At 37.1% G+C, this 23,117-nt stretch overlaps 1 protein-coding gene across 1 annotated transcript in view; it reads left to right on the top strand.

Moving 5' to 3' along the window:
* The first annotated feature begins 1,076 nt into the window (after positions 1–1,076).
* Positions 1,077–23,117, top strand: part of IMPG1 (interphotoreceptor matrix proteoglycan 1) — a 55,832-nt gene continuing 33,791 nt past the window's right edge. Inside the window, exons 1-6 of the mRNA XM_075747537.1 lie at positions 1,077–1,221; positions 12,409–12,642; positions 17,453–17,619; positions 17,835–17,863; positions 20,436–20,503; positions 21,543–21,634. Of these exons, the coding sequence (XP_075603652.1) occupies positions 1,155–1,221; positions 12,409–12,642; positions 17,453–17,619; positions 17,835–17,863; positions 20,436–20,503; positions 21,543–21,634 (657 nt within the window). The 5' untranslated portion in view covers positions 1,077–1,154. The remainder of the gene's footprint in view (positions 1,222–12,408; positions 12,643–17,452; positions 17,620–17,834; positions 17,864–20,435; positions 20,504–21,542; positions 21,635–23,117) is intronic.

Here is a 23,117-nt window from a genome sequence, read left to right as displayed (position 1 = left end):
GCTAGAAAAGAGATTCTTGCTGCCAGCCTAGATACTTCCTATGTTTAAGCACAGTGACACAAAAATCTCTGACGGGGACAGACCATCACAACTGCCCACCTGGTAGCTTTTTTAGGTGTAATGCAACGCAAAAAAAACATTCTGGAAAATAAAAAGTAAGTATGGAACATTTACACATGACAAATATTTAACCGGAATTGTTATTTGAGAAACTGGAACAGAGCTGTTTGAAAAGTGTATTCACTTACTGCCAGTTCTTGGCCTGGTTATAGCTATGTGCTTGAAACAGCATTTCCCACCACTATTTCTTATTCTCCTGCCATGCAGTACCTTCCCTCCCCCACTCCCAGTTTGGCATCGGATCATGCCAGCCCTGAACACTGCTGCAATTTACTGCTGAGTCACGCCATTTCACTGCTGTCACAGAGCATCACCATCACTGCTCTGATAGGAATATTGCAACAGCAACCTTTTGGTATGAGAAGAGAAAGGAGCTTCCAAGACATACGCAGTGGAAAAGCTGAGTATAGTATGTTCTTTCAGAAAAAGCTGGTTTCCTCTTCAAAGGAAGTTCCCTGGGTTTTATGATCACTGGTTTGGAAACATCACAATTAGCTCTCCCCGTGATTTCTCCTCTGCTCACATGTCATGCCTCCGGAATGCCCGAAGGATCAATGTTCGAAGGCAATGGGCACTAGAAGAGACTTCCGTTGTTTATCGTGGTGCTACTGAAGTCTTCTGGGGTTGACAGATGCTGCTCCAGAAGGTTAATAAGATGAAGAAAGCTCTTCCAGCTGGACCGTAAGAGGGATTATGTCTGAGCAGCAGATAAACAGATTATTCCAGAAACAGACACTGCTTTTTTTTAAAACTTCGTCAGTCTTGTCTTACCACTCCAGTCCCCCAGGCTAGAAGTGTGTGCATTGGTGGGGTTTGTCCAGCTCTTGCATTCTGGCACCTGTTGCCCTCTTCTCCTAGTTGCAATTCAATGCAGTCCAAGGCTGGGGACACCTGAAAAATAGTAGGGAAAAAAAGAGGGAAGACGTTTGGAGATTTTAGTTCTTTAAGAAAAAAAAAAAATTCTTCTACTAGACCTAAATATTCTTATTTCCTGAATGATTGTTCTTGAAAACTGTGAATGATCAATAGACAGCATGCATTTGAAAACTGGATTAATATTTTTGATCATTTGCCTTGCTCTCCAAGGTCAGGGAAGCAGAGGTAAGTTCATATATAAAAGGTTATACTGATTTACATTGCCTATGTTGAAAGAAAAAATAATTGAAAGATCAGTATATTTTCACATTACAGAATTCTTTGTTTGGAATGTGGTGTTTTGACAATTCAGCTGGAGACAGTATAGTTACTGAAACTGCTAGCAAGTTGGAAAAGGGCAAGTTGGCAAGATTTCTTATGTGTGTTTCCCAGGCTTTACAATCTTTGTAAGAGATGCCATTTAGTTTTGATTTACCAGCGTATTTTCTGCTATGAAAAAATATAATTTCTAAAAAATTATATGGAACAGGCAAAATAGCTGAAAGATCATCTAAGTGCTGACATTGTTAAAGATGGCCTGCCATCCCTGAAATGAAGAGAAAGTAGTAAAGTATATCTTTGTATTTACTAGCAATTGTCAGGAAAAAAAAAAATTTAAAACTTTTAGATATACAAATTCTGGAGGAATAAACCATACTAGTACATATACACAAAATAGCAATACTAGTAAGGATTATTGTAATAATAATTGTAAAATTATTTGCAAGAAAACAACAGCTAACTATTGCTACTTTTAAAAACATTAAAAAGTTCACAGCAACTTTAAAGGTTCTTCAACAACAAAAAACAAAAGATGGTGATGTGATTTTTCCCTGTTCAGTTTCATATTCAATAGATTTAGAGCTTTAGGGAACATGTTTGATTTTGAGGAAGGTTTCTTACTAACTTTTTCATCTATGCTTTGATATTTATATAATTGAATTAAAAGTCAACATTAGAACTGCTTTATGCTTGCCCAAGTAAATGATCTCCTATTTTATGTCAATATCTCATGCATGTTAATTAAATGCAAAGAATGTAAAATGATAAAAGAGAAGTCTCCTCAATGGTATTTAAATATTTGTTAAAGAGATGATATGAGTCTGTTTTCAATACTACTTGGAAAGTTTTATTGACACATCATCTTTTTTTTTTTTCTTTTTTTGTCTTGCTTTTCTTTGCACAGATTTTCTTTAAAAAATAAAGAACACAGTTCTTGTATCTCACTGAAATTATGTAAATATTCTCTAGTAGACAATTACAGTACTGAAAAAATCCTTCGGAAAAAGTAATGTATTAGTTAACACTAAATTTATATTCTGTTGCTCTTTGGTTTTACTTTTTAATTCTGTGTATATAATGTCATTTAATCATTAATGATATTATGGAAATGTGGCAAAAAATGAAAGAATGAGTGATAGTTCATGCCTGACAAGAGCAAAATGTGTATCAAAATGCACAGCTTTTGCATTTAAATTGCCTATGCTATGATGGAAAGAGATAGAATGCATTCCAGGTAATTCTTGCTTGCTTGATGGTATCATTAAAGTCCAGGTTTATAATTATGAACTGGAAAGTGATCATGTAAAAAGTGGGCTCACATAGTTTCACCTATTGCAAATTGCGATTGCATGTTAAAATACATTTCCCATAAAAGACTTTGGCAAAATTCTGGGAGGATATCTTGACAGAGAGGAATACGGAAGTGTAGATTGTCTCCCTAAGAGACATAGCAGAAGACTTGGTGCATGGAATGTTTATTGACACTTAGGAAGTAATGAAGAATAATGAACTTCACACAGCATCTTGCTTATGGAGCAGTCTTGGAATTTTCTCATTTTTGATGGCTTTCAGGGGAAAAAAAATTTTTTCTATACATGCATGTGACTGATAATTGGAAAAATTCCTTCCCACCGGTTTTGTAAAGTACATGTGGTATGTGCAAATGCATAATAATTATTTTTATTGTCATATAGTCATGCTATATATAACATTTTAAAACTATGTTATCTCAAATATATACACACAAATCTCAAAAGACTTAATGCTTCTGTTAAGAAGCTTCTTTACCAGAGTTGGGATTCCAGAACTGTTATTTTATGACTTAACATTAGGGTCAGATTCTTCCAGAAAATATTTTCAGAAGTACACAAGCTTTCCCAGTAATCTGAATACTGATATTAGTTGCTTATTAGTGATTTGAACATAGATGATTTGAGGGGTTTAGGGCTATTCAAGCTTGCAGTATGCATCAACTATGACAGACTAGGAAATAAGAGATAAAGACAAAAAACTCTCATCTTAAAAAAAAACCACCATAGAACTGATAATCTCCAAATATTTATAGAGTTAATCAGTTGATTTTTTTTTTTTTTCCTCATGAACAAAACTATCTGAAATTCAAATTCCTGGTTTACTCACATCTATATTTCAGGGTTAACAAAAATGGGGCTTGCTCAGTAATGTCTTTTGGTCCTTCTTTCCCCTCCTTATTCTAGGACCAAAAAAACCCCTTCTCCCACGCATTTGGAGGCTGCCCAGGAGCACCTCCAATTCCACAGTAAACAAATAGGAAACTGTAGGGAGCACCATAAGACTGTAGAGATGGAGTGCTTATCTTTGGCCATGACTGGTGCCAGAATCCAGGAAATGACCTCAGGACGTGAACTCAGGTCTTTGCCACTGTCCTGACACAAACTGTCTCTAACAACGGGAAGGGAAAGTGAGGGGGATAAAAATCTTTGCCATGGCAAAAAAACCATCTATGCGAAAAATATAACACTAGAGCAATTTTTAACTATTGAATGGTAAAACACTGAAAAACCAGACTAACTAGCAAAATACAGAGGAGCTTTGAACTCCCCAAACTGTATGTTGTTGCTGGATACATCCTAACACTCAATACTGAAAATGTAAGGGAGCCAAAGAGCGTTCAAGGCTGTTTAGTGTTATTTTTTTATTCGGCAGGCAAATATCCTCTATTTACTCAGTCATTCTTTAGGACACAAAGGCTTTGTGTGTGCTCTATGAAATAATTTTAATTCATTCTGACTTACCCCTTCCCGCTCGGCTGTTCCAGTTCAGCAGTAAGTGTTGCAGATCTTCATTACTATAATTGCTCTTGAAAAAAGGGTTAAGCAAATTTGTGCCAAAGGGAAAGGGAAGTCAAAGAACATAAAGCTTCAAAGAAAGAAAGAAAAAAAAAAAGACATCCGCTTTTTGTACTAAGATTAGTTTCTCCTTTCACCTATAAAATAAGGATTACCAATTTAAAGTTAGGTTTCCTGGTTATGCTTATAAACAAATGAAAAGTAAAACTTTTTTTCCCAAAAAATAAATGTAACACTGGATTATATGCAGGTTTTAAACCTATCTATTTCCTGGCTAAGAGCCAAACTTGAATAAAAATACTAGAATTTTGTCGCTGAATCTTATAGATTAATTCCAGATATAATCACACCCAGACCATAGTGATAGTGAACTATACGTGAATGAACAGTGGGATTTTTTTCTTTGAAAACAACTGTGGACAAGATGATCACTATTACTAATAACAGGTTTTGTCCCTTTACAGGACATTAATTTATAGGCTACAATAAGGTAACTTTGCATGAAGGTTTAACCTGCTACATATCCAGATTATTGTTCAGGGTATTTTCCATTTCTTAGCTAATCGTGGTGTCCTAGTGGCTTCAGCAGTGCAAGAAGTGATATGGCCAACATTCATCAGATGTATCAAACAATCTCTTGGTTTCCCTGAAGGAAAACTCTGTATGCATTCTGCTGCATTTTGATGCTTTAAAATATTTTGAATATATGTTTTCCCCTCTGCTTTTGTACCTATTCCGAGTCCCTTTGGGATTAAAATGAGTCTTTTGCTCATTCTCTGTCACACAATTCTTCCATTTTAATCAAGAATTAGGTGCACTATCCCGCACTTTGCAAGCCCAGCTGTGTTTCCAACAATTTCTTCCCCTTAGGAATGTGTGATATTGAACAACACAATCCTAAAAATAAATATCTATCTATCTGTCTGCTTGTATAGACATATGTACTGGTATTTAGTCACTGTCAGCTGCTATTTACCGGACAGACACTTCAGAATAGTAGCGTAGCTGGAAAACACAAGATTAACAATCATCTGGGAGTAGCCTGATGCCTGCCACAGTGTAGGGGTGTTTATATACCCTTACATCATCGTAGCACGCTTTATAGTATGCAAGTATACCATGAGTTTTAACCTTACGATATACCCATCTGTCAGAGTAACACTAGCATCCTCATTTCACCAAGTCATGAGGACCTGAGGTATAACACGGAGACTGGAGCCCTGACCTGTAAGAAGCATTGCAATCATAAAGCAGGACACAAGCAGAGTTTAGCAGGCTGATTCTCAAAGCAACTCTCTTATCACATAGCTGTGTGCAAACCAGTAAGGCCCAGACTCATAGCTACATAGCTCAGTGTACTTGGGCCACCATGCTTATCTTTTTATTGGCAAGGTTCTACTGACTTTTAAATTTCTGCTTCAGTGCAGAGCCAAAATTACCCTCTTACTGGCTGCTCTGAATCTTTCAGCACCTCTCTCGGACTTTATCCAATTGTATGTGAACTATCTTGGTAACCCTGTTACCGGACATACCAGTTTTAGCGGGTATGCTCCAGGTATAGCTTTCATACATATAAGTCAACACTGATCATAGAAGCCCCAGCAGTTTCAGGTAGGAAGCAGTAATGCACTCATCTTTCATTTCGTGATTTTGTGGTTATAGCACAAAATGAAGACAATTCTAATCAAGTTCTTTTCCCTTTCCTCTTCTCCCTCAAAACTAGATCAATTTCATCTAGCTCCAAAGTTGGTTGGTAAAGTTGGTGAATAACAAGGAGGATTCTTTACCAGAATTTGCACTTATCTCTCTGAAAGAGATGGTATATATTTCTACTTTAAATGAGACATATGATGTCAAGGAAAACATGAGTTTCTTATGATGCTCTTTCAGGTAGGAAGGAAATGTGTCAAAATCACGTGTTGACTCATAAAGCTTTCAGCATGTTCAATATTTGTGGTTGGTACAGACTGCATTTATTGTGAACGTGGATTCATTTTTAGTCAGTATATGACAACTATATTCACAAAAGCAGGAGAATCTTGCCGGTGGCATATTATGTTTTCTACTCTCATCTATAATAGGCAGATAATTCACCATGGTTATTTTGCCATAAGTTGTATAGTTAGCATAATTCAAATATGTTGCCAAATTGTCTATTTAGAGAGGGACCAAAAAAAGTTTGTCTGTTATAAGGCCTCGGCATAAATTTCATCAAAATTGTCTCAAATTATCTTCTTAGGTTTCTTTCTGAAGTTGGTTGATTTAACGGTTGTGTTTCTCCACTTGGCATAGAAAACCACACAGATTTGTGTGAGTGTCTGGGAGGAGGGGAACAGCTGAGGGATTATGATAGGTAGTTTAGTTTCTCAGTGTTACCTACTTGCAGAAATGCAATTCTTCACACTTAGTGAAATTCCAAAGCATATTGCTTGATGGCAGCAGGGATCTCTGGTACCAAAATGTAAATCCAGGTTAATTTCAAGAGTTCTGTAAAAGAACCCTTACCTAATGCCATCTTCTAGCTTTGAATGTAACATAAATCTTTCAAAATGTTTACAGGAGCATCATCATATATTCCTGTTAAGAAGCAGGATTTATGAAAACCCACCTCTTTCCTGAACTCTCAAGAAGGAAAATCTCTTGGTACAGATCTAAGTCAAAACAAGACCATAGTCTTTGAAAGGTTGAAAATTACAGAACTTGCGTTTTTAAGAAGGAACCTGGAGCTCCTGTGTCATAGAGAGCTTGAGCACAGCTTGTGAACATGTGCAGGTGACATTTTGTCATGCTGATTCCAAGCAAGAGATACAGGGATCAGATGTATTTTGTCTTCAGTCCCCACTGCACAAGCATGGCCTAGCACCTCCCTGACACGTAAGGTGATGCTGAGTCTTGCATAACACAAGATATTAGTAGGTACATGAAAGTGCTGGGTCTGTAGAATCATAGAATCATCACAGAATCATAGAACCATTTTGGTTGGAAAAGACCTTTAGAATCATCAAGTCCAACCATTAACCTAGCACTGTCAAGTCGAACGACTAAAGCATGTTCCTAAGCACCACATCTACCAGCTTTGTGGTACGCGTGCAGGAAGTTTGCTAGTGGACATCAGCCGAATGAACACAGGCTCTTCCAAGCTGGAAGCCTGGACCTGGCCCCCATAGCTTTTTGCTACAATTAGATACCCAGGCCTCATTCCACAGGTAATGTTACTATTCAGTGACGTTTAAGAATGGCATTCACACAAGCCAACATACCAAACAGGAATTACCAAGCTCATCATTGTCAATATTAATTTTGATGAATTAAAATTAATTACTTTTAAAAAAAATGCCTTAGCCCTCTTCCTCTCTTTTATGAACACAGGCATTCTTCTCTGGTCAGTGTTCATCTTCTGAAGCTAGGCACCAATATCAGCTTCTTATCTTTCGCAAAACATCCTCACAGTAGTGGATACTACCCTTACCCAGCAGGTCACCACCTAAGGGAACTAAACTTGAAGAAGTGAGGTCCAAACTGAGTTCTCTCCTGTACCTCCACTACCCCATTTAGCTCCCAGATAAGACCCACTACCCACCAGGACGCAACAACTGCAGGGGCCAAGTCCCCTCAGCAATTCCTCTTGAAGTTTTTTCACTGCGTGCAGTAAAAATAGTTAAAGAATATATTGGACCCAAAGATAAGTACAAGGAAGGTATGTAATCTTGTGTTTAAGGGCACTGACCTCGCAGAGACAACACCTGAGCAGATTAAATATTAGTATTAATTAGTGAATTAACCTTCTTTGATAAGCTTTCCTCTTGTCCTATTTCAGTAGTTACCCTTAAATAAGCCTTGTCTTTTAATTAATAATTAATACTTATTTTATTATGAAGGAAATATGTCTCATTTATCAATCAAGCATTCCATTCTATCCTAAAAATATCCACTTATTTTTCAGATTAATCTGCTTTTTCATACATGTCAAACCTTGTGATGATTTTAATGATAAATTATTCAGACTTCAACGGTTTTGTCCTGATGTCACCTTGGATTTTGCTGCCAAAACCTTTAGTTACCATACTTTAAATTCTTCTCGCTGCATGCAACGACATCTTAATTTTCTAGAAGTTTACTTCCAAATTAATGCTCTAGCTAAATGTTCCTACACAGAGATTGCCTACATTGCTGAAAAACACCCCAAACCCACGCCAAAACTGGAGGCCTCCCAAAATTGATACTATTAACAGCTAGAAATTAATAAAGCTGTATAGAAAAGCATCCGCTACAGTTATACAAAACATGTATGAATGCATGCTTCTTTCTCCTGTGTTCATAAAAGCAAATAAAAGAAAATCCCACTGATCAACTATCTGAATGGCTATAAATTCTTTTTTTCTAGAATCCAGTTAAATAGCAATGTACTTTCCTTTTTTCATTACGCAGATTATTAAAAACACACAGGAATGCTCACCTTTTTGAAATCTATTTCTTGTGCCTTGTTTTTTTTTAGTGAGGCTATAAATTTGATAATGCATGTCTCAGGAAACACAGGGTAGAGGTCTGGCCTAATTCTGAGGATTTCATATTTCTAATTGGAGAAATGAATACTGGTTATATCTGCCTGAAAACAAAACCTGAAGAACAGTACTATGCATTTGAGACCTGTATGGTTGTCAAAGCACTTTTGATTAGCTCCCATATGAATAATAGTGCTATATCATACTTTGAAAATTGCTTCATTATATTTTGAAAATCTTATATTTGTCTAAGTTCAGGACTAGAGATCAGGAACTTCAAATTTTAATAATAGCTGACAATGACTCTGTAGATCATTTTGGTAAAACTACCTCGACTATTTTCATCAAATATGCCACCTGGAAAATCAGGATAATGATGCAGATTCTTTCATGTGAGAATAAGGAAGGAGAGCTACAGCTTTGTTTAAGGCACCCTGGAGATTATGCTAAAGCACAGTAAAAAGTTACCAGACTTTGACCCTGGAACCATCAAAGAAAACTATAAATCTTAGACATACTTTTAAAAGGTAAAACTGAGACAGTCACCTTTGTGAAACAACAGAGCTAAATAATAAAAAAAAAGTTAAACTGGGCAGGTTAAACACTAAATATTTTAACTGCATATGTTTGTTTAAGAAAAGAGAATGAAAACAAAAAAATTACAAAATTTACTTATTTTAAGAATAGTAAAGCAACCTAGAACTGCTGGATTTTTTTACATGATCAAATTATGTATTCTGTAAAATTTACACCACTTCAATTTACTCAATTATTATGTTGGTAAAAAGAAAAGGGATCAGCTAATATACATGGGGTCAATTTCATAATAGCTCAGATCTGTTTAGATTTATTTTCAACCCAGGAAACTGAAAATCAAGCATCTAAAAAATTGTAGATGGAGGTATATTACAGTAAAGCGCACAGCTGAACCATCTGGGAGTCTTAAGTTAAAATTTCTCAGTTCAGAATTTCTGCAGACACAGAGGAAAGCACAGGTCTGAAGAATTATGAACAATTAATGTTTTTTCCTAAAGACAGCTTTTCTTCCATTCACATTCAGTAAATACTAGGAAATAAGTATTGGACAGTCATGTGGGAAAAGGCGTTGATGCTTCCTTCAATTCAAATTTTGCTAAAATTTAGTAAAAAAGTGATTTCAATAACTGATGATAATAAAAGTTATTCTAATAAGGGAAATTTACTAGCCACAAGATATAAATGGAATTAAACCTATTACAGTGAGAGTGTGTAAGCAATAGATCCCTCCCACAAAAAAAGTGGAAATTGAAGGGAAAGCAGGAAAAGAGAAAAAGTTTACACCTACCCTGAATAGGCTAGCAGAACAGGGATAACTGGAAGCAGATAATGCATGGTCACTTTCTGAGGCTGAAAAGCCCAAATGGCCCTAACGCAGAGAATTTGAAATCATTTCAGCAATCATTTGAGAAAAATCTCCATTGTCAGTTTCACGAATAGTGTGATTCTTAATTCAAGTTAATGACTTAGGGGTAAATCCTGGGGAAGAAGCAAATCCTTCAACAAAGACCTCTGCTCCATACAAAAGCTATCAAAGAGCTTAGTGACAAAATCCTCTGCCCCAGTTGGTCAGACTGCCTGGGCAGCCGGGCTGCCACAGTTAATATAGCTTCTAAAAGGTAATAGACTTACAACTGGCTACTTTCCACATAGATTTCTGGTATTTCCTTCCAGACCGTTTCAGTGATCTGCTTTGAGATTTCAGTGGCATCGGATCTGCTGCTCTTACCCCATATATCAATCAAATAATTCAGTGTCTCAGCTGATGCGGTGTTTGGTCACTTCCATATCAGAGTACCACCTACCTCATAATATATATGTCATTGTTATGATTTCTACACAGTAAGCATTGGATGTTCATTCTGAAGCTATATAAGAACTGAAGCATATATATATACACATACATATATACATATATGTGTGCTGACATAGATGGTAGAACTTTTCGCATTCTTTATTTCAAGTACTGTTCTTTTTCTAACAGTATACTTTTCAATTATTTTTTCCTTATCATTTATCTGCCCAATTTTCTTAAAAGATTTAATTAACAGAGTTCCAAATTGTCAAGATGGCATGTTTTTTTCCTTCCTTATTTTCTCTTGATTTGCCTAAGAACATGATAATTAGTTTGTTATATGCAGCAGGACATTTCTTCTTTCTCCAGTAAACTGATGATTTTTTTACTCTTACTTTTTGTCATAGTATTACTTTCACTAAACTTGTTCCTTTTAAACCCTATTATTTCTTCTTCTTCTTTTACAAGTTTTTAAACCATTCTTCAAAGCAATTTTTTCAGTCAATTCATCAGCATTCAGGCACACATGCACCATGACTTTCTTACATTTTCTCCCTTGAAGTTTTCCAATTATCTACAAATTTTACACTTTTCTTTCGAAACAGTTCTTTCAAAACACCTTTCATTCTGTTTACATTTTTCTTTATTTTTCAGTTATAATGACTATATGAAATGTATGAAAATGAAACAAACAAAAAAAAGGTATTTCCAAATGAGCTTTAACATTTTTATTAATGTGTATGCAAAATTTTGGAGGATAATCTAAAAGGCACTAATTGCTCCTGTTACATGATCCTGCAAAATGCCATATTTTAGCTCATTTAAATGTATACCTTATAAGTTATTTTTGTTAACATTTTACATTAAATTTAGCTGCTATGTCATGTAATACTGCATCACAACTACTTAGGAAGTGGTATTAAATGAATCCTGAATTTTTGTGTGACTTTTAAGATGGGGGTTCCTATGCTTGAGGCTATTTTGACCCCCTAGAAGTATTTCCATTTTTCATAACTGAATATCTCCATAAGTGAAACTTAAGCCTGGATCATCAATTCCCACTCACTGACTTCACTTGTTTCTACGGCAGCTGTTCCACTTCGCCAAGAACAGTTAAAGATCGATTGAGATACAATGCCACAGCATTCACAACACCTATCGTCCAGTGGCAAGGAAACATAATTGCAGTCTGTTCTGATTAATACTTCTGTTTATGTCAGGGAAGGATAGAGGAGTGCACTGTGAAGTAAAAGATGGAGACTGGCAGCAGCTCTTTCTTTGCCCAAAGACAATCAAACTCCCATTCAGCTTTTGAAAGAAAGCGTTTCAGGGTTCAGTTCTTGGGATGGAGTAAAGGCTATGAACCTGATGTGAAGGAAGATGTGCCTTTAAGTGCAAAGGCAAGATAAGAATATCTTGAAAGGGTGCAGATTTAAGGTACGACTATTTCTTACATTACTTATCTGCTAGCATAGACATCTTTTTACACTGGAAGCTGTTACAGATATGCTTCACTGTCCCCAAGCTCCAGACCGTTACTTATCACTGTACTGTAAATTTCCCCACAGGGTGATATGGTCACAAATGAGATGCTGCAGCATGAATTTCAAGCACTTAATTGTCCTTTGTGGATCTAACCCAAAGTCACTTTTGAAAACAAGATTCTGAAACTTTTACCCTGTGTGACCTGGAGGTCGCATGTTGAGATACAAGGAAATTAGTTACCAGGTTTCTTGAGTCCCAGTTCCTCCATATGGTCACAGGATGTTTCTCCTCAGCACATTATTTCAGTCAGGGCATTGACACCAATACGACATTACAAAAAGAACTCTCAGGTTCATGCCCATTTTCCACACGTGAACTTTGCATTTGGTACCTACTGCCTATGCAATGTATGTTTATGTACATGTTTACTTTTTATCTTTTGCAGAAATTCCTAATAAAATAAACCGTGGTGAAGCCAAACATCTTGCAGATGCCTCAGGGTCAGACAAAACAGAAAGAACAACAAAGAGGTCCAGAGTATCAACCATAAGGCGGATATTTGACATGGCAAAACATCGAACAAAGAGGTCATCCTTTTTCTCAACTGGTGTGAAAGTTTGCCCACAAGAATCAGTGAAGCAGATTTTAGCCAGTCATCAAGCTTACTATAGATTAAGAGGTAAGATGATAACTGCAACATGTAGTTCCTTCCTGAAAGTATTTATTTTAATTGAGGAAACACAATAATTTTCCAGAATCTTGTTCTTTATCTCTAGGCACTGTATCTGATATTTGCTTTATGCTTTCTTTTTTCATAGATAATGAAATGTTAGATATACATTAGCACATTTCAAGACAGACAGTTATCAGAACAGAATAAAACAATGCACTCAAAAGACTAATGAACTCAGTGTAATTGCACAGTGTTCTAGCATGGCAGAACGTGAAGACCAAATTATGCTTGTACCACTCTGTAAAGATGTACCACCTCTCTCAAAAGTGCAGCAGGTACCATCATTGCTACTCAGAATTAATCCCACCAGCTCAAAATAAGTAATGAAACTATTCATCGGTCATTGCACAAATATGTTGGTGTATCTGTAGTTATATTAAGTCTGTGGCAGTGTTGATATGCTACAAACACTGAGATAATCGCCAGTAGCCCATGCAAAGACCTTAGTCTTATTTTTAAAAAGTCTAGAATGGTTTTTCTGCCCTTTCCCAATTAATTCACTCCCTCCCCAGCCCTTTCTTTTCCTCCCTTGACCTTAGAGAGCCTATAGAGTTACCACTCCAGTTTTAGATCCCTAGAATGTATGCTGCAAATAGCCTTCTGTTTTTTATATTTATTCACTTCCTCACTCTCACTCTCCCAGATTTTCATTCTGTGGCTGTTCCAATTTGTATTAAAAAATGAATATTTTTGTGCTGAAGCTAGACAGTCCAAAGCTAATTCTAAAACCTAGTCAGCTCTTCTGGGACGCAAGTATGTAAGAAAACATCTACTCGCTAGATCAATTTTGCTTATCTATCCTCTGTATTGATCTCAAATCATTCACATACATGTATGTAACTTTGCTGCTCCTCAGCTCTTTGTCTTAGGGAACCAGCTAATTCTCTCTGAAATGAAACCTGGATGTAGAGCTGCAAAAATTTTACTCCAGGCAGTTACTACAGGCAGCATGGGCAAACCACCAATGTCTGAAGCCATTCCTTTAGATACAAACATATGTAGTATCCACTGTGGGACTGAATTCCAACCCAGTAGGCATTAGACAGAATTCTGAAACGTGTTAAAGAAGCTGATCAAAAAAGCCTTTCTTAAATGCTAATTAATCCTGAAAGTCCCTAAAGCTCATTGGTCACATCTCTGGGCCAAAAATGAGCTATCCTGGGACAGGCGGGTATCATTGACCTGAACTCAAAGAACTTAAACTATGACATTTTCATTTAAAGTGATTATGACAATACTACCACTGTTTTGGAGCGGGACACATCAGTTTGGAGTGGGATTTTGGGCTCTATAAGTCTTGTAGTGCAAGCAAGTTTAAACTTACAGCTCCTCTTTCCCAGCAGAGTGTCCTGCACTCACAAAATTCTCTGAGTAGGCGTCATCCAGTTCTTAACTGAAGCTGAAATACTTCCAAAAAAGTAAGCAAGAGAACAGATAACTGAGCTGAATAATTTGTACACTCATTCAGATAGAAGTGTTTCTGCTCCCTTGCACATTTTCCATTACAATGTCCTTGGTTAAAACCTCTAAATATGTTTCCTTCAAGGAAAGATCAGAACCCAAGACTTCTGCCCTCCCAGCTGAGCATGCTAATTTACCTGATGAAAGTGATAAATGAAAAGAAAAAAAAAAAAAAAGGTAGAAGTGAAAATGAGGTGATGCAAGCATTATCCTTGAAGCTGTAACAAGCTGTACAAGCCTTCATGCAAAGATAATCTGGTAGCCATGCTGGAGTCTTACAGCCTGTGCCTATCTGTGGGACAATCTTAGCTTCATTTTGTTTTGTAGACATACCTTTAGGTCCGTTCTTTTCCTTACCCAAAGTCTAGGACAACACTTCCACCCCTCCAAGTCCCATGACACATTTAGAACTTTAACAGTCCTGTGAATCATATCTGTCCTCTGGAGAGTTTTACTGCTTCCTAAGAAAAATTACACAATAATTTTTTGGCATATATATATATATTTTCTATGGTCTCAGGAATAAGCACCCAACACAAAGCAGCTCAGATATAGGAGCTCAGACAGTTGCTATTAGATAACCTGAGCCTACTGTGACCCTATACCCACTCTGAAATAACACACCATAGGTTAAGTCACCATGAAGACAGTCAGTCTCTCATGTGGGGCAAACTGGGAACGTGCATGGAATCAGCTACAGCGCCTCCCCAGCTGGCCGTGTGTCATGTTTATCTAAACCCTGGTAACTGGATTACTTTTCATCAGACAGTATATCTTTATTCAGCAGTTACTGCTCAAAAAAACAGATGCAAGAGAGTTGTAAATGAGAAAAAGATGATAGAAAGTAGCTCATAATGAATAAATCATTTCAAAAGACAGCCTGTTCTTTTTTAATAATCTGATCACATCTGCTCCACATGCAGCTGCTCTACTGGGAGGGCAGGTCATTCCTGAGGTATTATTGAGGTGCCCTAACACAGCTAGGTGAGCACATCCCTACAGCAAGTGTAGAGAATACCTAGGGAAACTGATTGCACTAATTTCAGAGACACTGAATTTCAGATAATGCAGATAATTAGCTCACTCTAAGTCAAAGCAGGTATCAAGTACTGAAAATAAATGTCCCATCTCACAGTAATGAACTTTGCAAAGTAAAGTGCTGAAGGCAACAGCTTTTAGATTGCTAGCAAGTTTTAAAATGGGTTTTTTCTAACATGTTTGAAAATCCCCTTCTCTAAAAGCATATAACTTCAGACAACATTTTGAAGAAGTATATTCCTTCATCTTGAGTATGCGTACGTTATATTTTCACAAAGCCAAAAATACACCTGGCTTTGTTATCTCTAACAATATTGGAGTAATCAACAAGTAGTGACAGAGGCAGTCACCCATGAATGGGAAGGTATAGCGACAGCTGAGATAAACTGAGCTGGTTCTCTGTTTATCTCTGTGGTGGGTTCTAGCAGCCACCGAGCCATGATGGTTATCCTACACAACTGAGTTCACAGCCCCTGCAGAGGACAACCTGCATAAGTGGATATTTCTGCAGTTAAGCAGGAAAGTCCACACAGAACAGCAGGTCCTAGCTCTGTGCTAGCTTGAAGACCTCTTTGGACCACTCAGTGATTTTAAACATGGCTCAAGTGCAGCCAGTATTCATTCTATGTTGAGTTTGAGGCTGTGCAAAGTGAGTTAAATGAAACCCAAATATTTTGGGTGTGGGGAGGGGCTGGTATCTGAACAGAAATTCAAAGACACATTAGTGTAGTTAGTCAGGTAGGCAGTAGCTGTCTGGTGGACGGAACAGTTTATCCTCTGGAATCTTTTAGAAATGGTTTCAATTTACACAAAAGAGGAGACTTCAGCAAGATGTTGGTAAAAGTGCTCTCAGAAGTGCAGCCCCACCTGGCCATCAGTGACTCAAAAACTCACTTCTGCAGACATATCTAAGACCAGTGTTATCAGAACCATCAAGGGAAAGTAGACCCTGTAAGTATTTCTGAGCAGTCATTTTATAACCGAGCTTCTGCTACTTTCTCCCCTCCCTGTCGTACTCACGGAAGTCATGATCCTCACTCACGGGGCTAGAGAGCAAGGTCTTTGCAGCAGGAACTTATCTTTTACAAGTTTTCCTTGAAATGCCTGACAGAGTTCAGAAAAATAGATCAAAAAACTGGATGCCAAGCCCAAATATGCATTCTAATATATTTCATAACACACTATAGCCAAAATTCACAGCTTACTTTCATAAGGAGGAAGCCAACAGAATATGTAAAAGTATAATTGCCATTACTATATTACATGTTTTACATAATCTCATGAAATTAAGTCAGTTCACATCCAGTAAAAGAAGCTCCCTTAGAGCCATTCCTGAATACCACCTTTTTGAAATCTACCCCCACGGTCTTATTCTCTTCATGTTCATTTTCTTTTCCCCAAATGATGCCGAACGCTACTATTCTCTCTGCAGCCACAGTACCCGTTAATCTTGTCTGATGTAGTCTAGCATTTAAATGGGTGATTCATCACCACGGAGGAGATATTTAACTTTGAACAAATGGCTGTGTACAGTTGTGTAGAGAGGAAGGAAATCACGTTCTTTCCAAAGGAATTGTACCTATACCAAGTCATTCATTTTTTCCAGAGGTGTTCAAAGAAACATGAAGCATGTACCTGCCATAGAATGTCCTTAAGACTTTGAAAAGACTATTTACATTAAAAATTTGGAATATAATCAGATCATTTTAGCCTGCTGCATTTAAAACATATATTTTTCCATTAAAATATTTTTAATATGTATGGGGAATATCAAAATCTTAAATATGTTCTGTTTATCTTGTTCTAAGCATAGTTAACCATACTAATGTACAAAACCTTTGTATACAGTTCAAATTATGATTATTCAAGTATGATGCCTCCTAGATTATTTTTTCTCTCTCCCTCTGTGTTTGCTCTCACTAGAACATCCAGTATATATCTTTGTATGTATGGACCTTTGAGGTGAAGGAAGTGTGTTTTGTGTTTGCTCCTTATTCATGATGATGATGTCAGGTCAAATTAATCTCTCTTTTAAAATGAGGGAAATTAGCAATCCTTAACTCAAAGATGGTTAATTCTTCAGCATAAAGGCAAAAGACTGTCAACTCAAAAAATACCTAAAAGACCAAAATATCTACAAATACCTAGAAACTGGATTTGTTTACTAAGTACAGGAAAACGTAATCACTTTTAAAAGGTTTTCAAGTTTACTTTCTGGTACAAAGCATCCATCCCCAGCCCCTTTCTTCTTACTCAGTCTGCCAGGAAGCTGTGTGGGAAGCCTTTCGTATTTTTCTGGATCGGATTCCTGATACTTCTGAATATCAGAACTGGGTTACTGCCTGCCAGAGGGAAACCTTCTGCATATTCGACATTGGCAAAAACTTCAGCAATTCCCAAGAGCACCTGGAAATAATCCAACGGGTAAGTATTACTGACATTCATTTAGAAACTGGGGGAGACTTCCAAGTGCCTCCCCACCTGCTTTATAAGGGCAAATTATTGCTCAGGAAGAGGAGGGGGCATGTGTTAGAAGGAAAACATAAAAGTACAGTAAACAAAAGAGCTAACAGGCTTCTGCTCAATGGTTGGATACACCCACTAGTAAAATGCTGTTTTTCTTCTTAATCTTTTTGCAGCGAGTAAAACATAGAACCTTCCAGGAAAGGTAAGTAGCACAAGTAGAACCTTGCCACTTGATGTTCCTGCCTTTTTTTGAAAAAGATACCTGTAGACGTGCGTGGATGTGAACAGATATGCAGATAGCACTGTGGTGTATTTGGTGCGTGCTGTGAGAGATGTGTATACTGTATGTATCATAGTACACAGTAATCGAATCACAAATAATAAAGGTGACCAAATGTCTGAGCTGCCTGTTCACTTTGAGACACCACAGAATGTCTTTTTAGATCAATGTGAGCATGAAACCCTGACAGAGCCGCGGCTTCGTGTTAGACTAATGTTGATTGGGAGCGTGACAAAAGATTACCCACAATTGCTACGATTCTCAAAAGGAAAGTCATAGAGCTGAACAAAAGTTTATCTGTGAGGTTACTTTAAGCAATAATATGAAAACTCTATGCTTTCACTTTAGCTTTCCCCAGTATTTTTACACGTCATGATACTGTTAACTATTGTGATGCTCTATTCCATAAACTCTTGGGAAAAAAGTGTGCTCCTGGCACTGCTCAGAAGTCTGAGAATGGCAGGATTGAAGTTACGATACTGAACTCTGTCTCTCTGTATAGAAATACTATAGTACAGCCAGACAAATCATTGTCAACACTTTCTCTGATTAATGTATTATTTTTTCTTCAAATTTTCTTAGATTTTCAGGTGTAGCAAATAATCATTTCCATTCGTAAGTTATACTGTCTCATGATCACACAGGTCTTAGGTATCTTTATTCATTATGACATGGGAGCTTTGAGTGTTCTTTCTCAGAAATGTATTTTTAATAATGTAGGGCCTAATTAAACTCACCTGGAAGTCCAAAGGGAGGTCTTTTCACTCAGTCTAGTGCAAACAGCAGCAGCAAGGCAATAAGTGAAGTGACTGATCTCAGTGTTCTTATGCTCTTGGTGAACAGTGTGGTTTTCCCTAGACACAATTCAGAAGGTGAAGTACATTCTATGAAATTAGTTGTCTTTTAGCTGGAAATGCAGGCAGCCACGATTATGCGTTGTTGGAATTCATCTTTACTACTGTGTGGTTTGGGAAACATTTTGTATCTTCTGTACATGCCATGTAGAGAGATCAGTGTCCACTGAAAGATACTGCGAAAACATTACATACAATACTTTAGTTCTCACCACACAAGATATCCAGAGGATGTGGTAAATCAAGAGTTATTCATATTCTTTATTTATGTTCTTAAACATCTAGGTTGGTCCTGTATAGAAATGCAGCCCAGATGTCTTTTCTGTCCATGCTACAATCTTCATGTTGTCTCAGTCAAAATCACATGATACATTTGCAGTATCAGTTTTCACAAACACTCCACCTGTGTGCACTGTCTTAATAATAGCTATTTCTATAGAAATTTTGAGGAAATTTATTTCCATTATTTGTTTTTTTAATTTTATGCTGTGTTTTTTTCCACACTCTACATAGAACACAAAACAATTTAAATTCTTCAATTTCAGGAAAGAAAAATCTCAAAATGTCACTTAGAGGATTCTTATCTAAGAATCTAAATGTTTTCAAAAGCTACAAATGAATAAACATTTCGTTTTAGAGCTTAAATTATTCTATAGCCTTAACTGCACGAATCTTTGACACATCTATTATAAAATGTCCTTAAAAATACATACCACTTCTGCTTTTCAGGCAAGCTAACAGTCTCAGTTCCAAAATTTCTTCATCAGCACAAGCTGTAAAACTTAAAACAGAAAATAATATCAACAATACAAAACAAATCCTGTGATGCAAGGCAGACAATCTGTACATCACACCCACCATATTCTTACTTGATTTTCAGCTGTTTGCCATGGGGACTGTGGTAGGCATTAACCCATCAACATTACATCCAGATACAGACATAAACATTCCTACAATTCATAATAATCCTGATCCAGGAAACTAATTTGAAGTTAGAATATCATTAGTTGGAAGCATCCTTATGATCTTATAATCAGGCTAACAACAGAACAATAAGTCTACCCATCCTGTCCTCACACCAACCATGAAACACCCTTGGAACTATGAAATGTCCAGTGGCTCTAAAATCAGAACAAGCCCAAAGCCCTCACTGAACTATCTTGACAGGATGAAATATAGCAAATAAGACAATAGTTGGTTTAGATAACGAACAAGAAGTCAGTAGTAAACCACTCATAGACTTCAAAGAGAGAAAAAGCAGACTCTGTGCACTGATTTAATCTCTGTGACACCATCTCTCTGATTGCTCAGAGAAAATCAGTCGTAAAAACTCATGAGTATACTCCTGACAGGATTGATAGTCCTTGGTGGAGGAACATATCAAATCAGTATTTTTGCTCATTGTAAGAGCAAATACCGTATTGAAGGAGAGCAGAGGAAATATATAAACTGTGGAATATAAAATATGATCTACTGTTCCGTTGCCTGTTTAACCAGCTTATCAAATATTCCACTAGAAATAATTTCTCTCATTTAAAGTACACTTAATATAGGGGTGATTTCTACATTTTTTTTACACCTTTGCCATTGCCAGTACAGCATGCTGATCATTAAATCACTCATTTCTATTTGATTGATAGGAAAGATGAAATATCCACAGAGAAAACAGGTGGCAAAAAGCTGGAAGACATTCCTTCCATTTCTACAGGTAAAATCAAATCTGCTTGCTTGCATCTGCCCATTAAATAGAATTGCTAAAGCCAATGATTCATACATCTTAGAGGGCTGTAATTTAATGAATGGAGTAAAAGAATGACAAGTTCAGTGAAGTACAATGAAAATGCTTTAGCAAAATAATCTATAAGAAGCATTTTTTGATTTCTTTACAGCATGTCTGCTACTCAAATGTAGCATTCCAGGTTTGTTTGACAGTCTTTAAATGTATATGTTTTCCTAGTTTTAGGAGAGTGGAGAGTAGAGAGTAGAGCTAATTTTGCTTCAGTTATGAAATAACATTTAGAGTGTCAGCTGCTGGATTTTGTTAGCCAAAATAAGCAAGCAGGTGAAGATAAAGAATAACTTTATCCAGAAAGTCACAGTGATGCCAAGACATTAATTTCAGCATATTATTCCAATTAGACCTACCAACAGTGTTGTACACTATAGTTCTTCAAAATAATGTTAGAAATTTATGCAGTGATAAAAATCTGTAGATATAAGCACTTTAGTACAAGGAGGAAACATCCTACATGCATATTTTTATGAGGGCCAAATATGATGGAATCTTATTGATAGCGACTTCCAGCATGGTAATCAGCTGGAAAACTCTGTCAAAGCCTCTTGTTACTTTAAATTGAGCCCTAATGAAAGGTGACTATCATAGAGACAAAAATCTCCATTGGCAAAATCAAACTTAGACATTTGGTGATATATAATGCGGTCTGACAGGAAATGATCCAATATTATTATTTAATTCACAAGATTTCATTGATGCATAGCTGGTGCCATTTTTGCCTTCAGTCACACACATGCAATGCTACTGAGGTTTTGTTTTTAATTGCATAAAAAGTAGCAGCTTTACCCATGCTATAAGTCATGACCACCTTTCACTGGCACAGGCTTGCACCCAAACATGCCCTCCATAAGGAAAGTTTCTCCAGCAAGCTGACACCTGACTAACACAGAGAGGGGAAGATTTTTGATGTGCAAACCTGTTCTTGCCTGATTTTTCTTTAACCCCCACCCAGGTTCCCCCGGCACTTCTCTCTCTCCATATGCAACAGTACCTAACGGCACGCTGCTCAACGAAATTGTTAACGACACGAAGACTCCTGTGAAGGTGAGGGCAGCCTATTTTCCTATCCCACTATTTTACTCACCCCTTCTTTTTGGGCTCATCTAGCAGAAAAGAGGGGGAAGCCTTACAAACACTTAGTGCTTATAAACCATGAGTGCTCCCCTCTGTTACTGCTGGTAGGACTGAAGGATTTTATTACCATCTGTTCTGTACTGGAGTAATGCAAGATGTTTCTTGCATACATGTAGAAATTATAAAAATATGGCAACCAGCTTTTAGGCAGAGTCTTCATTCTTTTAATGAAGGGTCCATTGCCTATTTTGCACCATTTTGTAACCTTGTTCTTCATTAATAATGTAAAAATGCATACCTTCTGAGCTTTCCCCTCCACTTTAAAACTTTTTTGACTTTCTAAAATGTTTGCCTTTCTAGAGCAGCTCCTCGACAAGTCACTGTGGGGTTTGGGTTTTTTTTTTTTTTGTTTGTGCATACTGGCTGTAGGAAGAGGCTCATGCCACTTCCTCCCCACTTGGGCGAACTCAAGGTCTCTGTGCTGCTGCCACCAAGAATTTGAGGGCAGAAATGGGCTGAACACCCCCCATCACACCCCCGGCAATTCGCCACCATTCTCCATCCCACTTCTGCAAGCTTCTCAGCTCTGGCGCAGGAATTGCACCAGAGTGATCCCAGATAAATGCTGGTTTTACTGTCCAAAATCATTACATCCTCAGGATCTAAGAAAGCAAAATAATCTTAATATTCTCAATTGAGTATTACCTACCTGTATCATAGCTGTTGGAGTGAAAAAGCAGATAGAATATGAGGAAAAACTGGTTTTAAAATCTCATATTTGTGATGTTTGAGGTGTACTGGGAGATTGGCATTAACCAGTTCCTCCATGTTATAGGTTTCCTCATTCTTTCTCAGCCCAGTCCTTTGTGATCAGCTCCCTAAAGACTGGCTCCTCAAAAGTCATAGAGCAGCTGTATAGAAAGTACATACTCCTTAATCTTCTGTTTACATGACAGAACATTACAAAATGCTCTTTGTCTAGCTGATGAGCCATATTTTTATATACAACAAAAACATATATTCCTCTAAACCTGAGGCATCCTAAGGAATGACTTAGCAGAGCTGCGCTAAGCAGAATCAATGGGTGCAGAAAGTGTTCTCTCCTGTTTCGCTCATTCTTTATTATATTAACATCTTATTTTCTCTCTAATCCCCTGACACACTGTAATTGCACATATCTCTTGTTCTGCTTAGTTTTGGAAGCTATCAAGACCTAGGTGTTATGTATAGGACAGATGTCTCTAGCAGCCTTGTGCCAACCCACCTGGCAGCAGAAGTGGAAACCCCACCTCTCTGTGGGATTCAGTCTGATGACCTTGCTGCTCTTTTGGGCTAGTTTCTTCTTGATCATTGTCTTGCTCTTGTTGTGTTTGTTTGTTTATCCAAGGTATAAAAAGCCTGGCTGAGAGTAGAATTGTCCTTGAGAAAATAAAAGTATAAAAAAGTGTTTAAA

The sequence above is a fragment of the Balearica regulorum genome, chromosome 3 (genome assembly GCF_011004875.1).
Source record: "Balearica regulorum gibbericeps isolate bBalReg1 chromosome 3, bBalReg1.pri, whole genome shotgun sequence".
Lineage (NCBI taxonomy): Eukaryota > Metazoa > Chordata > Aves > Gruiformes > Gruidae > Balearica > Balearica regulorum.
This window is presented reverse-complemented; position numbering and strand designations above follow the sequence as displayed.